The sequence below is a fragment of the Vipera berus genome (assembly GCF_964194415.1).
Source record: "Vipera berus genome assembly, chromosome: 2".
NCBI classification, from domain to species: Eukaryota; Metazoa; Chordata; class Lepidosauria; order Squamata; family Viperidae; genus Vipera; species Vipera berus.
Window position 1 is genome coordinate 51,334,678 of NC_138203.1, and position 13,638 is coordinate 51,348,315.

Genomic DNA, 13,638 nt, shown 5'->3' on the forward strand with positions numbered 1-13,638 from the left:
ATTGGCTCTCTAAACACTCAAGCTCATTGGCTACAATCAGATGAAGGAAAGCTACCTGATATCAACTCAAGCAAGTTGTGCTTCCTTTTTCTGGTTATTTGGCTGTAACTTTTCATAGAATACAGTACAAATAATTGAACAAACTATGTTGCATTACACTCTTGATTAAATTATCTTTCCACTGATATATAATTTTATGGTACTACTCCAAAATAAAGTGGTGTTGTTAGCCACCAAGCCTCAAAAATACTTTTCCCTAAAGGTTTTCACAATTTTGGCCACTACTGGAGACTGCTATACTTAACAAATGACTGGAACTGATGGCCCAAATGAACTCTTCAAACTGTATAATTCTAAATTAAGGTGCCCCCCAAATAAATACAGTACATGATGAATAAAATAATTTTATTTTTTTTTACAAAGATTATACAATTATTGTCTATCTTAAAGAATACCTTTTAGCAATTGAGACTTAATTTATAAGATTCCATATGTCCATATTACATACGTATCACTAATTTCAAGATATTTAGTATGAAAATATGTAAGGTCGTTTTGAAGTTTCTTTATATCATAAGTTTGCCATTGCACTGTTTAAAATAATAAAGTAGAATTAACTCATCTCGCTTTGAAGATCTTTCTCTGAAACCAATCTTCTATCTTTGCATTTGTAAAGGCAAGCAATTTTAAAAAAAATCCAATCCAGAAGCTGTCAGTTGATGCCAGTATATGAATTTGATTCTATGATACCAGTACTTTAAAAGAGCACATCGGTTATACATGGCTTTGAACCTTGGGCTACAGTTATGCTACCAAGCTCAAATGGAGTCTCAGTCATGTGGCACTGTGCACTTCCTCTGAAGACTGATTAGAGTCCTGGGTTGTCCAGATCTGATGAAGGTGTTGAAGGCGTTCTGAGGTCCTTGTGCTTACATTCAGGGCAGGATGAACCTTTCGAATGCCAGACTCACCCATTAAAGACAGGCCACAAATCCCAAAGTAGGCATGAAGAGCATCTAGAAGGGGAAACCAGAAATGAGGGTGTATGTCTGAGAGATACGTACACAGGTAGTCCTTGATTTACAACAGTTCCTTTAATGACCGTTTAAAATTACGACGACACTGGAAAAAGTGGCTTATGACCATTTTTCACATTTACAACTGTTGCAGCATCCCCATGGGGACATGATCAAAATTGAGATCCTTGGCAACCGGTTCATATTTATGACAGTGGCAGTGTCCCGGGGACACGCGATCACCTTTTGTGGCCTTCTGACAAGTAAAGTCAATGGGGAAGCCAGATTCACCAAATAACCATGTTATAACTTAACAAATGCAATGATTCACTTAACAACTGTGGCAAGAAAAGTCGTAAAATGGGGCAAACTCACTTAACAAATGTTTCACTTAGCAACATAAATTTTGGGCTCAATTGTGGTCATAACTTGAGGACTACCTGTACTATACACACATAGGTGCAGGACAATACAACAATAACCTATTATTTTCTAAACTCTTTCCACTGAAAGTAAATAATGAAGAAAGCCTCATTCTGACATACAACTACATATTTTGAAAAATGTCCTTTAATAGGCCAAGCATGAAGGTTTGTTTATATTCTACCTTTTTTTCAGCTCAAGACAGCATATGTGGGACTCTTTCTTTCCTTCTATTTTTCTTATAAAAACCATAAGCATTTGAGGTAGATTGGGTTGAATGACAAGTGAATGGCCCAAAATCACTCAGTGATTTTAGAGCTCTAATGCATCACAGGCTGAGAAATTCAATGCTAAGTATTATAGCTGGATTTTTCTCTCTCAAATGCCAACATGTAGATCCATTATTAAAAGTTTTCAGAATATAACAGAAAAATATTTTCTGTTTGGCCACTGTTTGGGCTTCACTACTGCAACATATGCTCTACATGCGAGTGCTGTTGAAGACCACCTGGAAGCTTCACTTGGACAGAATGCCCCTGCAGTCATAGGCATGTCTCAGTATGCCCATGTAACATCTGCTTCATGAGCTGCACTGTTGCTCGCTTGCTTCCTGCTGCAATTCAAGGTGTTGGTCATTTCTATAAAGCCCTACAACAGGGGTCTTCAAGCTTGGCCCTTTTATGACTTGTGGACTTCAACTCCCACAATTCCTCAGCCAGTGTGCCTAGCTGAGGAATTCTGGGAGTTGAAGTCCACAAGTCATAAAAGGGCCAAGTTTGAAGACTCCTGCCCTACAAAGTACAGGGGCTAGTACTTGAGGGATCACCTGTCTCTCATAACATCTGCATTTAATCTGGCAGTATTGGCACACTCTGAATTCCTTTAGTTAAGCAATGCCATCTGTCAGGACCCTGGAAGTGCACCTTTTAAGTAGTAGCACCTGCCTTATGGAATTAAGTTCCCTCTGAGATCCAGATAGTAGCTATGCTGGATCTAAAACAGCCTTGAAGACTTGACTCTTCACCAAGGCCTTCAGCAAGTATGGTGAAGAGTCTAATAATTGCAAGAAGCAAAGTTTATATTGTTAATAAAAGCTGAATTCAGCATAATTAGTGCCAGCATATGAATTCAATTAGAAATCTTCATGAAAAGAACATCTGAACCTCCTAGTAAGATCCCTGCAGATCTTACATGTTTATTCATGTGTTTACCAACGGTATGGTTAACTCACACAATCTTGCAAAACTTGTAAACATGCTTTCAAACTTTCTAAGAAATAAAAACAGAGACAATTGTCCAATATAGTCAACATTTAACATTCTGATATGGACAAATACAAAACAATTTGATTTAAAGCCTCAAAATAATATTTAATCATCAAAAGGTTTAGAAAATACTTTAGGGTGGGGGTTTTTTTTCAGATTCTGCTCATAGTTCCTGGGGGTTTTCTTCAAAGCCAGGATGCAAAATGACTGCATGATTCCAAGGAAATTCTACATGTGTATACCACGTCTTTCAAGCCTGGTGAGTATGAATATATCCCTTTAGTTTTCTTGGCAACAAAATAGAAGTGGTTTACCACTACTTTCTTCTTGGATGTTAATTTTAACTTTCCAGTCTAGCCTAACCAGGTCCAACCCTGCTTAGCTTTCTAAGATTAGCCAATACATCACAAATCTTCACAAAGCCTTGAGTTAGTGCTAGAAAATTCAATTCATACATTCTGTGCTGAACGCTGGCATAGAGAACAGAATGTATGAATTGGAAGGGTTCTTGTAGACCTTTTCCTGTTTCCTGAGAAAAACTATTAAACCTTTCCAGAATATTGGCCATAGAACTGCCATCTGAAAACGTCTAGCAAGCCCAGACTATTCTACTGCTTAACAGCCCTGATGGGAAATTTCTGTTAATATGTACCCTAAATTTCATTTCTTTTAATTTAGTGACTTGATCTATCACACTCTGGGTTTCAACACAGAATATCTTTGATGTTTTTTGCATGTGATAACCCTAAAGATAGTCCTTGACTTATGACCATTGGTTTAGTGACCATCAAAGTTACAACAGCAGTGAAAAAAGTGATTTACAACCGGTTCTCGCAGTTACAACTGTGATAGCATCCTCACAGTCACATGATCAAAATTTGGGTGCTTGGCAACCGGCATGTATTGATGACAGTTGCAGAGTCTTGGGGTGATTTCATTGCCTCTTATGACCCTCCCAGTCAGCCTTCGACAAGCAAAATCAATGGGGGAAGCATGATTCACTTAACAATTGCAGTGATTTGCTTTACAACTGTGGCAAAAACAAGTTTTAAAATCCAATCTGACTCCCTTAATAACTGCCTTGCTTAGCAACAGAAATTCTGGTCTCATATGTGATCATGAGTCAAAGATTGCCTGTACCTGTAGATTGCAATCATATCTCCACTTCATTCCTTTTTATAACAAGTAAAACATACCAAGCTCATTAAGCTATTCCTTAGAGGCTTTGGTTTCTATATTTTGGTATCTCTCCTCTGAACCTGTTCCAGCAGCTCCATGTCCCTTTTGAAATGCATTGGACAAAGTAGCTTGATCAGTACAGATTAATCCCACAATCTGGATGCAATATGGCATCTATTGTTAATGGAGCACAGGATTGCATGGGTTTTTTGCTGTTGCATTACACTGTCCCTCATTTGTAACTAGTAGGTATTACTAGTACTTCCACATCTTTCTTACATACATTGCCATCACATAAAGTCTCCACATTTCTATACTTATGCATCTGATTTTTACTCCCCAAAGGAAAACCTTACATTTGTCCCAACTGAAAAGCTTCCCAAAAAGCTGTTGAATCCCAAAAATCTCAAAGAGGACATAACAGCAATAGTTCCATCAATTATTTGATCCCCAGGACCTGGAATTCAAAGTTTCAGTACTCCGGACTTCAAAATATAAAAGCACTTTAAATTTCTGTTTTGGAAAGGTCACCCAATCTCTTTTCTCTTGCATTTCCCCCAGATGTTCTATTTGTTTGCAGTTCATTCATCAGCCAGTACTGTATTTTAATCAAATTTGAAAAAAATCTAACTTACTCTAAAAAATCTGAGAATTAAATTATAATATAATACAATAGGAGACGTGGTGGCTCAGTGGGTTAGGACGCTGAGCCTGTCGATCAGAAGGTCGGCAGTTTGGTGGGTCGAATCCCGAGTGCCGCGTAACAGAGTGAGCGCCTGTTACTTGTCCCAGCTTCTGCCAACCTAGCAGTTCGAAAGCACGTAAAAATGCAAGTAGAAAAATAGGGACCACTACGGTGGGAAGGTAACAGCGTTCCATGCGCCTTTGGCGTCTAGTCATGCCGGCCACATGACCACGGAGACATCCTCTGACAAGCGCTGACTCTTCGGCTTTGAAACGGAGATGAGCACCGGCCCCTAGAGTCGGAAACGACTAGCACGCATGTGCAGGGGAACCTTTACCTTTACCTTATAATACAATAGGTTTTTTTTCCCTGGCAGATGAGATTTCAGATATTCAGAAGTTGAGAACAGAAGCCTGTAAATTCAGGCTTTAAGAACAGCATGAAACTCAAAAACATTTGAGCTTGTTACCAAATATTAGTTATTACAACAGAAGGGGAAAATTATTGAATAGATATGAGAATGTAATTCCCTATAAAGGTAAAGGTAAAGGTTCCCCCGCACATGCGTGCTAGTCGTTTCCGACTCTAGGGGGCGGTGCTCATCTCCGTTTCAAAGCCGAAGAGCCAGCGTTTGTCCGAGGACGTCTCCGTGGTCATGTGGCCGGCATGACTAGACGCCAAAGGCGCACGGAACGCTGTTACCTTCCCACCGTAGTGGTCCCTATTTTTCTACTTGCATTTTTACGTGCTTTCAAACTGCTAGGTGGGCAGAAGCTGGGACGAGTAACAGGCGCTCACTCTGTTACGCGGCACTCGGGATTTGATCCACCAAACTGCCGACCTTCTGATCGACAAGCTCAGTGTCCTAACCCACTGAGCCACCGCGTCCCTTGTAATTCCCTATACTTAAGTTTAATTACACATAAATGCAATCGTATCACATCAGGTTTTTGTCCTGGCACTGCTTATTAATTTCAGTGTATGGTCCCTACTGTAGATAAATTCAGGGTCTGGTTAATGCCAACAGTGTCCCAGAACAGCCACTTTTAGGATTTGTAGAATGTTCTGATATTTTTGAGATGGTGATTACGGTACATTAGAGAAATTGTAGGGTATTCTAAATACTACCCCACAATAACAGGTTTTAAAACTTTAATAGTTCAATCTTTATTCTATGATCTAAAACCTCAAACAAGAAACTTGTGCTTTTTGTTATACTGCAAAATGTCTTAAGCTTTAGCACAAACTTACTTCTTTCCTAAATAATACCTACCAGTGTGCATATTCTTTTTTTCGGCCACCATATACATCATTTTGTATTTTTTAAATTGTTCTTTTATTAACCTTTCAAAGACTTTGAAAAAACAAGCTGTTTATAATCCATTTCAGTCTCCTTAGTCATCTGGAGTTGCACCTTAATTTGACTATATCACTGATGATCCAATTCCAGATTATCCTGTATTGTACAAATACCTGAGTCCCATTTCCTTCCATTGTGATAACTATTCATTTATTCTTACACTGCTTTCCCTTTTAAAATTGATTATTAATCCATATGATAAGCATGATTACTTATACAGAATTTTGCCTGAGATTCTACAAAACACTTCATTTATCTTTTGAAAAATTAGAGACCAAAATTTGTTTTATTCTAGGAAACATTCCTATTTCCTTTACATCTAGCACTGTTTTAAGACAATCTTTTTGTTGTCATAAATGATCAAGTAAGCAAAAAACTGAAAATACCTGGATGACTATCTGGCCACTTAGCAAATCCACCAACAAGGCGATCTTGGGTTGATAAAATGTAATTTCTGTTTTTTTCATAGTTCGTGTACTGAAATATTTTCAGAAGCTGAAATAAAAATTAATCATATTCAAAACACCTCAGAAACATTACAATAAAGCAATTTCTCATGAGGAACATTTAAAACTAAATGATGATGTAACATTTATATTAAATGCTAAACTGACAGCCTCAAACTAATAAATATTACTCAAAAATCAGCTACAAGTTTTCCCCTTTCTTATAATAATAATAAAGTTGGAAGGGACCTTGAAGGTCATCTAGTCCAACTCCCTGCTCAGGTAGGAAACCCCATACCATTTCAGACAAATGGCTGTCCAGTCTCTTCTTAAAAACTTCCAGTGTTGGAGCATTCACAGCTTCTGGAGGTAGGATGTTCCACTGATTAATTGTTCTAACTGTCAGGAAGTTTCTCCTTAGTTCTAGGTTGCTTCTCTCCTTGATTAGTTTCCATCCATTGCTTCTTGTTCTGCCTTCGGGCGCTTTGGAGAATAGCTTGACTCTCTCTTCTTTGAGGCAACCCCTGAGATATTGGAACACTGCTATCATGTCACCCCTCACCCTTCTCTTCATTAAACTACACATACCCAATTCCAGCAACCATTCCTTATATGTTTTAACTTCCAGTTCCCTAATCATCTTTGTTGCTCTTCTCTGTACTCTTTCTAGAGTCTCAACATCTTTTTTACATTGTGGTAATCGAAACTGGATGCAGTATTCCAAGTTTGGCCTGACCAAGGCATTGTAAAGTGGTATTAACACTTCACATGATCTTGATTCTATCCCTCTGTTAAAGCAGCCTAGCATTGTGTTGGCTCTTTTGGCAGCTGCAGCACATTGCTGGCTCATATTTAAGTGATTGTCCACTAGGACTCTGAGATCCCTCTCACAGTTGCTACTATTGAGCAAGGCACCATCTATACTATACCTGTGCATTTGGTTTTTCTTGCCTAAATGTAGAACCTTACTTTTTTCACCACTGAATTTCATTTTGTTAGATAGCGCTCAATGTTCAAGTCTGTCAAGATCCTTCTGTATCTTAAGCCTATCTTCTGGAGTGTTGGCTATTCCTGCCAGCTTGGTGTTGTCGGCAAATTTGATGAGTTCCCCATATATCCCCTCATCCAAATCATTGATGAAGATGTTGAAGAGCACTGGGCCCAGAACAGAGCCCCGGGGCACCCCACTACACACTTCCTTCCTTCTTCCACTTCCCTCCTTTTTCCACTTCCCTTCTTCCTGCTCATTCATACATTTTAATCAGAAATTTTAATCATCAAGCCTGATTAAAAACTTAGAAGCTTGTCTACTGTTGGCACAATAAAACTACTAATATAGAATAAGCAGACTATAGATTCTAAAGTCTTATTTGTACTTTTAAATTACCTTAAGAGTTGCTCCTACCCAAAATGAATAACAGGTATCTACAGGCTTGTTGGGTCTTCCTTGATAACCATTCTGTTGCCTCATAATACACCATCTCCTTATTCTGTTCAGTTCCTTTTCAGAGAAGACTTCCTCAAGTTTACCCATCAGGCACAATGATGCAATACCACAAAAAGTAGAGCCACCTATAACATGGGGGATACTCTCTTCAATATGTTTACAGTCTTTATGGAATTACTAGTAAGATTTAATTTACATGAACTATCATCTACTATGAATGTTGTCAAACAACTACTGACACTAATAGCTTTTTCCTCCATGAATTTATTTAATCTTTTAAGGTAGCCTCCTACATTTGTTAACTGTTACAACTGTCTCCAGATGACTTTAATTGGTTCATATTCATCCAACTTTGAAAACATAGCTGTTATTTCACAATGTATATGGAAGCAAAAACTGCATATAGTTGTAGCAAGCATGACACTGAAGAAACTGCAATCCCAATATGGGAGAAGTCAGCTGTTCTCAATGAAAAATTATAATAATCCTCAAAATAGAATTTTCACATTTTACCAGCACCGGGACAGAAGTCAAGCTCAATCAGATGCCCACAAACACTTTTTAAAAATGTTTAGACCAAAAAATTACCTTACCATGCGATTCAAGTTCTGCTCCTTGGGCAAGACCATTATCATATGACTGAAAAAACAAAAATAAATTGGCAAAGTAATTTTTTAATAGACAGTCCTTTTTTTAATGTTGCATCAGGCAAATTGAACTTTTAATTCTAAAGGAAAAACAAAAAATCTAACTTTTTAAGGGCAATCACTAGAGGAAACATAGAAATATTAACTTTGTGAAAGATTGGATTTTGTTTTTAAAATCTAGGAATTAAAGTAACTTTCTGCTTGGATTTAAATATCTATAAGAAAAATGCTTTCTCGTCCCATCTTCCCAGTGTATTCTTGTCTATACTATACCTGTCTAAACTATACCTGTCTTGTATAGTTTATCTGAGATTCAGGATTCCTCCAATGGAATCCTCCACCCTGGCACAGGTACAAGGAGCAGCAGTAGTAGTAGTATACTAGTATGTGAGTGTCTACTAGAATGCAGTGAGTGAATGCAGAAACCTGAGGGAAAGAGATTCTACACCAACTGAATCACCCAATATATGACTTTCTTTCAGCAAATCGTAAAATGGCTTTTGCTTGTGCAATGACATATTTAGATTCAAGCCAATAAAAATATTACCTTAAAATAATATTTGTCTGGTCAAAATAACAACTGATTACCCAGCTCTATGTATTTCAGCAGCATGCCAATTTGTATTGCCTACACAAATTGATATTAAATACTAACAGGCCTTATTCTTTTGCACAGTAACATAAGATATGGTGAAACAAACAAACATCTTTGTGTAGTAGTTCTCTAACAATGACATCTATTTTGCCTTGTATAAAGAGCCTTTATTCAAATAAATAAAGAGTCAGTGTAGTGGTTAAAGTGCCAGACTAGAAACCAGGAGATCATGAATGCTAGTCGTCCCTTAGACAGCCTGCCTTGTCTTGGCCTATCCAAATCTCAGGGTTATTTTTGTGGAAAATAGGAGGAGGGGACATTATATACACCAAATAAAGATGGAATATAAGTCTGATAAATACAGCAAATATGTTATTCATAACCTAGAAATCAACATCAATGATAATCATTTGCCTCAATTATATTTGGTTTCCAATGTAATGAAATGGGACTCAAAATATTAGACCTTGTATGGAAAGACAACTACTTGAAATGAATTCAAATTAAGTTCAGTATCTTTATTTAATAAGCACTTTATATTAAATTGAATTGAATAATTTCAAGCATTTATTTCTGCCTATCAGTTAAAATGCTGACTCCTTTATCCTGTGTTTTAATCTTAATTATGAAAAAACACAGAAGTCCTATCAGATGTTCAACATCATTATTTTGAAGCATACATCATTTTCTAAGTGCCAAATCAACTGTACAAGTTTCTCATTCTCCAGGGTCACAGTCTAGACCAGGGGTAGGCAACCTTGGCTCTTTCATGACTTGTGGACTTCAACTCCCAGAATTCCTGAGTCAGCTGACTCAGGAATTCTGGGAGTTGAAGTCCACAAGTCATAAAAGAGCCAAGGTTGCCTACCCCTGGTCTAGAAATATTTTAGTTATTCAAAGTTTTCCCAAATCATATCAGAATTAAAAATAAGCATTCCAGATTCTTCACTATTCACAAAATTATTCACTGAGCCTTGGTGGAGCAGTGGGCTAATGCCTCCTTAAGTAACACCAGCTGCCTGCAATTAGTGCAGGTTCGCATCCCACCAGGCTCAAGGTTGACTCAGCCTTCCATCCTTCCGAGGTAGGTAAAATGAGGACCCAGATTGTTGGGGGCAATTAAGCTGACTTTGTAATAATGCCGCTTGGGGTGTGTGTGTGAAAGCCCTAATAAGCAGGCATATACATAGAATGAAGGCTACTGCTAAGCTTGTAAGCCGCCCTGAGTCTTCAGAGAAGGGCGGGATATAAATGGAATTAAAAAAAAAAAATAAAGGAATTCATGAGAAAGCTAGAGCTAACAACTTAAGAAGTATGAAACCTGGGACTGAATCATTAGGTAAACATAGTACCAAGGCTATCAATAGCCCAATCTGAGAAAAAGACTGCATACAGTCTATTACAACAAATGTCAAGCAATAACATTCGACAGAAAAATTAAAAAGAATTTAATCCTGGAGGGACACATTTATAGTGAGATTTTTTTAGACTCTTTATCTTCATTATTATAACTATTTTGTATCTACAGAGCCCTGTCTTTCCATGAAAGCTCCTGACTGCAGACTGAAACATTCTAGATAGACTTATTACATAAGGCTGAACATTTGTAGCATTACTACAATCCGAGGGCTTTTGAGCTTCTGTATAAGCAGCCAGTTTGATGTAGTAAAAGCATCAGGTAGAAATTGGGAGACCTTGAGTTCAAGTCCCACATTAGACTAAAAAATCAGCTGAGTGACTTTGGGCCAGTCACTTTCTCTCAGCCCTAGGAAGGAAGCAATGGCAAATCACTTCTGAAAAACCTTGCCAAGAAAAAAAAAGTCGGGACCTATCTAGACAATCTCTGAGAATCAGACATTACTGAATCGGAACAGAAAGAAAAACAGCTTAGGGCGGCTATGCCTAAGAAACGGCAAGTTCACATGTTAGGGATCATGCAATTTCAGCTCATGAAGGTTTCAGTATATATACCCACTATATTATGGAGGAGAATTCCACCACTGTAATTACAGTTAAATGGTATGTATTACATTAAATTTGAGCAGATGGTTTTGGTCTTCTTTATTTTGTAAACCAGACATTTAAAAATATTACAACTCAACTTTCACAAAAGCTAAATATTACAATGTTTACATATTAGACAATAGTATCTACTGTTGTAGATATTACAATATGTCTATAGCATGCCTGTAGAATATACTATCCAAAACAGAATTTAAATTTATGAATTCAGGTAATCATACTCTAAAAAAACTATGCTATTTTTAACATGTTTTGTAAAAACATATTTCATCTTAAAAAAATTAAAAATTCTAAAATTAAATTAAAAGGGAAACTCAATAGTCACTAAAAAGCAGGTGCTAGTTTCTCCAACAGAGGTCACTAAGATTTGAGGTAAAAAGGATAGGACGTCTATGTATTTTACTAGTAATGGAAGAATACACACTGTAGCATCCCTATGAATCTATATCACCATATATAGCTGTTTGGTGGTATATGTATTATGGTTGGTCACAAAGTCAGCCAGATGTTTAGTCTTGGATTTGGCATTTTTGTCCACCTATTGACAAAGATCTGGGATAGGCAGATGTTGATGAATAATATTAAAAGTATTGTCGCAGATTGTAAGCTGCCTTTTGCAACTGTCTGATGGTGATTTTGTCAATGCCAATGGTATTCAAGTGATGCTTTAGGTGTTTGGGAATTGCATCCAAGGCACTTTTTACCATTGGTACTATCTTTGCTTTCTTTTGCCACCATCATTCTATTTGCAGATTTTTACATTTTGTGATTTTCTCTTCCATTTTGCGGTGTCCAGCTATTTTAATGTCCACTATCCAGACTTTTTTGTCTTTTTTATCAACAATTATTAAAGTGGGATGTTGTGTGGCAGTTATATTATTATTTATGGTTAAACTAAAGACTATTCATTAAACTATTCATTCAAGAAATAGCTAAATATTATTTCTATGATATAATTTGGATTCAGTAATTATATTCAGTAATATAATTTTGGGGAAAAGCCATATTGCAATAAATCAGGGATGCTCATGAGAAGCAATATAATGGCTTTTTAAGTACAGGATACAAGAAACATTTTAATCAAGTGACACTTGGCAAAACTTACCATGCTTCTTCTAATATAGTCAATGGCTTTCTTTGTATCCATTCCTGACCAACTATTGAGCATGTAGCATATACAAGCAGCACAGTATACAAATCTCATGTCATTTTCACTTCCTTCAAGGACTGCACAAAAACTACAAAAAAAATTAGTTATGTAACAGTCATGATACGATTTAACTATATATATTTTGTTTCCAAGATAAAGCACAATGGTATGGTCTTCCTTCAATGATCAGGTTTATTAATGTCAAGTATCAATATCTATCTATCTATCTATCTATCTATCTATCTATCTATCTATCTATCTATCTATCAAAAGTCAACTATAAATCCAATTTAAGCAGCTTAGGTTTTTCAGAAAATAGAGAATATTTTCTGTTATGGAAATATAATAATTCAAGGACCCATTTAAAGATCTAAACCTACACTTTTATTTTTAGTATGCATGGCCACATGATTATTTTTTGCTTTTGCTTCCACATCCTTATTTTTACAGTGTTCATGTGCAGGTTGATACAGAAGTATTGTGTAAAAGAAGACATATGACACTAAAGAGCTCAACTGCCAATTACAATAGCAGGAAAAATAATTGATATTAAAGATGCACAATTGAGTTTCCAACTCTTCCCTGCATGAAATATTGCAAATCATCCCTTTTCAAGTGAGAACCAGGCATTTGAAAAATATACTGGACCACTCTGAATAATTTCAAAATGTTCCAAGCATAAAGCAGAGCACTTCCTGTTCTTGTGTTTCAAGGTTAAAAGGGTTTCTAAAATGTTTTGAGGCAGCCACACAACAGTTGCAGACACAAAATGAGATTTTTTTTCCACATTCCTATTTGATCACCATATTGCAAAGCTGTAGAATACAATGGAATTATTTAAGACGTAGTTATAATTAACCCTGTAGGTCAAGGCTTTTCAACCTTTTCACCCATTATACCACTTTTAGGATATGGCAACATCTGAGTACCACCAGTCGCCTAGCAAGGTGTCAAAAAACTTGATGACCAAAAAAAAAGTACAGGTAGTCCTCAACTTACAACAGTTCACTTAGTGACTGTTCAAAGTTACAATGGCACTGAAAAAAGTGCTCCCCAAGCCAGAGCCGAGCAAGACACCTGCCTGCCCGCCCAGCAGCATTCTTCCTCCTGTCCGAGGTTTTCATTGTGAACATTTCTGTTGAGGATTGGCAGCGGGAATGGGGTGGGTGGTGTTTGGTTTTTATTCCCCTCATTTGCTGGGTGGTTGCAGCAGGTTTTGGTCACTTCACATGACCCTGGGACACTGTGACCGTCATAAATATGAATCAGTTGTCAAGCATCTGAATGTAAATCACAAGACCCTGGAGAAGCTGCAACATTTCAGCTGATTGGCGCTTCTTCTGGGCTCAGCAGAAGTGCCAGGATCAGCGCTGAGCTCCAGCTGGAGCGTGGTGCTGATCCTG

The 13,638-nt window shown here is 37.2% G+C and overlaps 1 protein-coding gene across 4 annotated transcripts in view; it reads right to left on the bottom strand.

The window, feature by feature from the left end:
• Positions 1-394: 394 nt before the first annotated feature.
• Positions 395-13,638, bottom strand: part of PGGT1B (protein geranylgeranyltransferase type I subunit beta) — a 29,020-nt gene continuing 15,776 nt past the window's right edge. For all 4 annotated transcript variants that reach the window (XM_081320828.1, XM_081320827.1, XM_081320829.1 and 1 more), the window contains 5 exons: positions 12,191-12,323; positions 8,415-8,460; positions 7,762-7,946; positions 6,315-6,423; positions 395-1,016 (listed from right to left, as the gene is read on the bottom strand). In XM_081320828.1, coding sequence (XP_081176954.1) covers positions 835-1,016; positions 6,315-6,423; positions 7,762-7,946; positions 8,415-8,460; positions 12,191-12,323 — 655 coding nt within the window. In that variant the 3' untranslated portion in view covers positions 395-834. The remainder of the gene's footprint in view (positions 1,017-6,314; positions 6,424-7,761; positions 7,947-8,414; positions 8,461-12,190; positions 12,324-13,638) is intronic.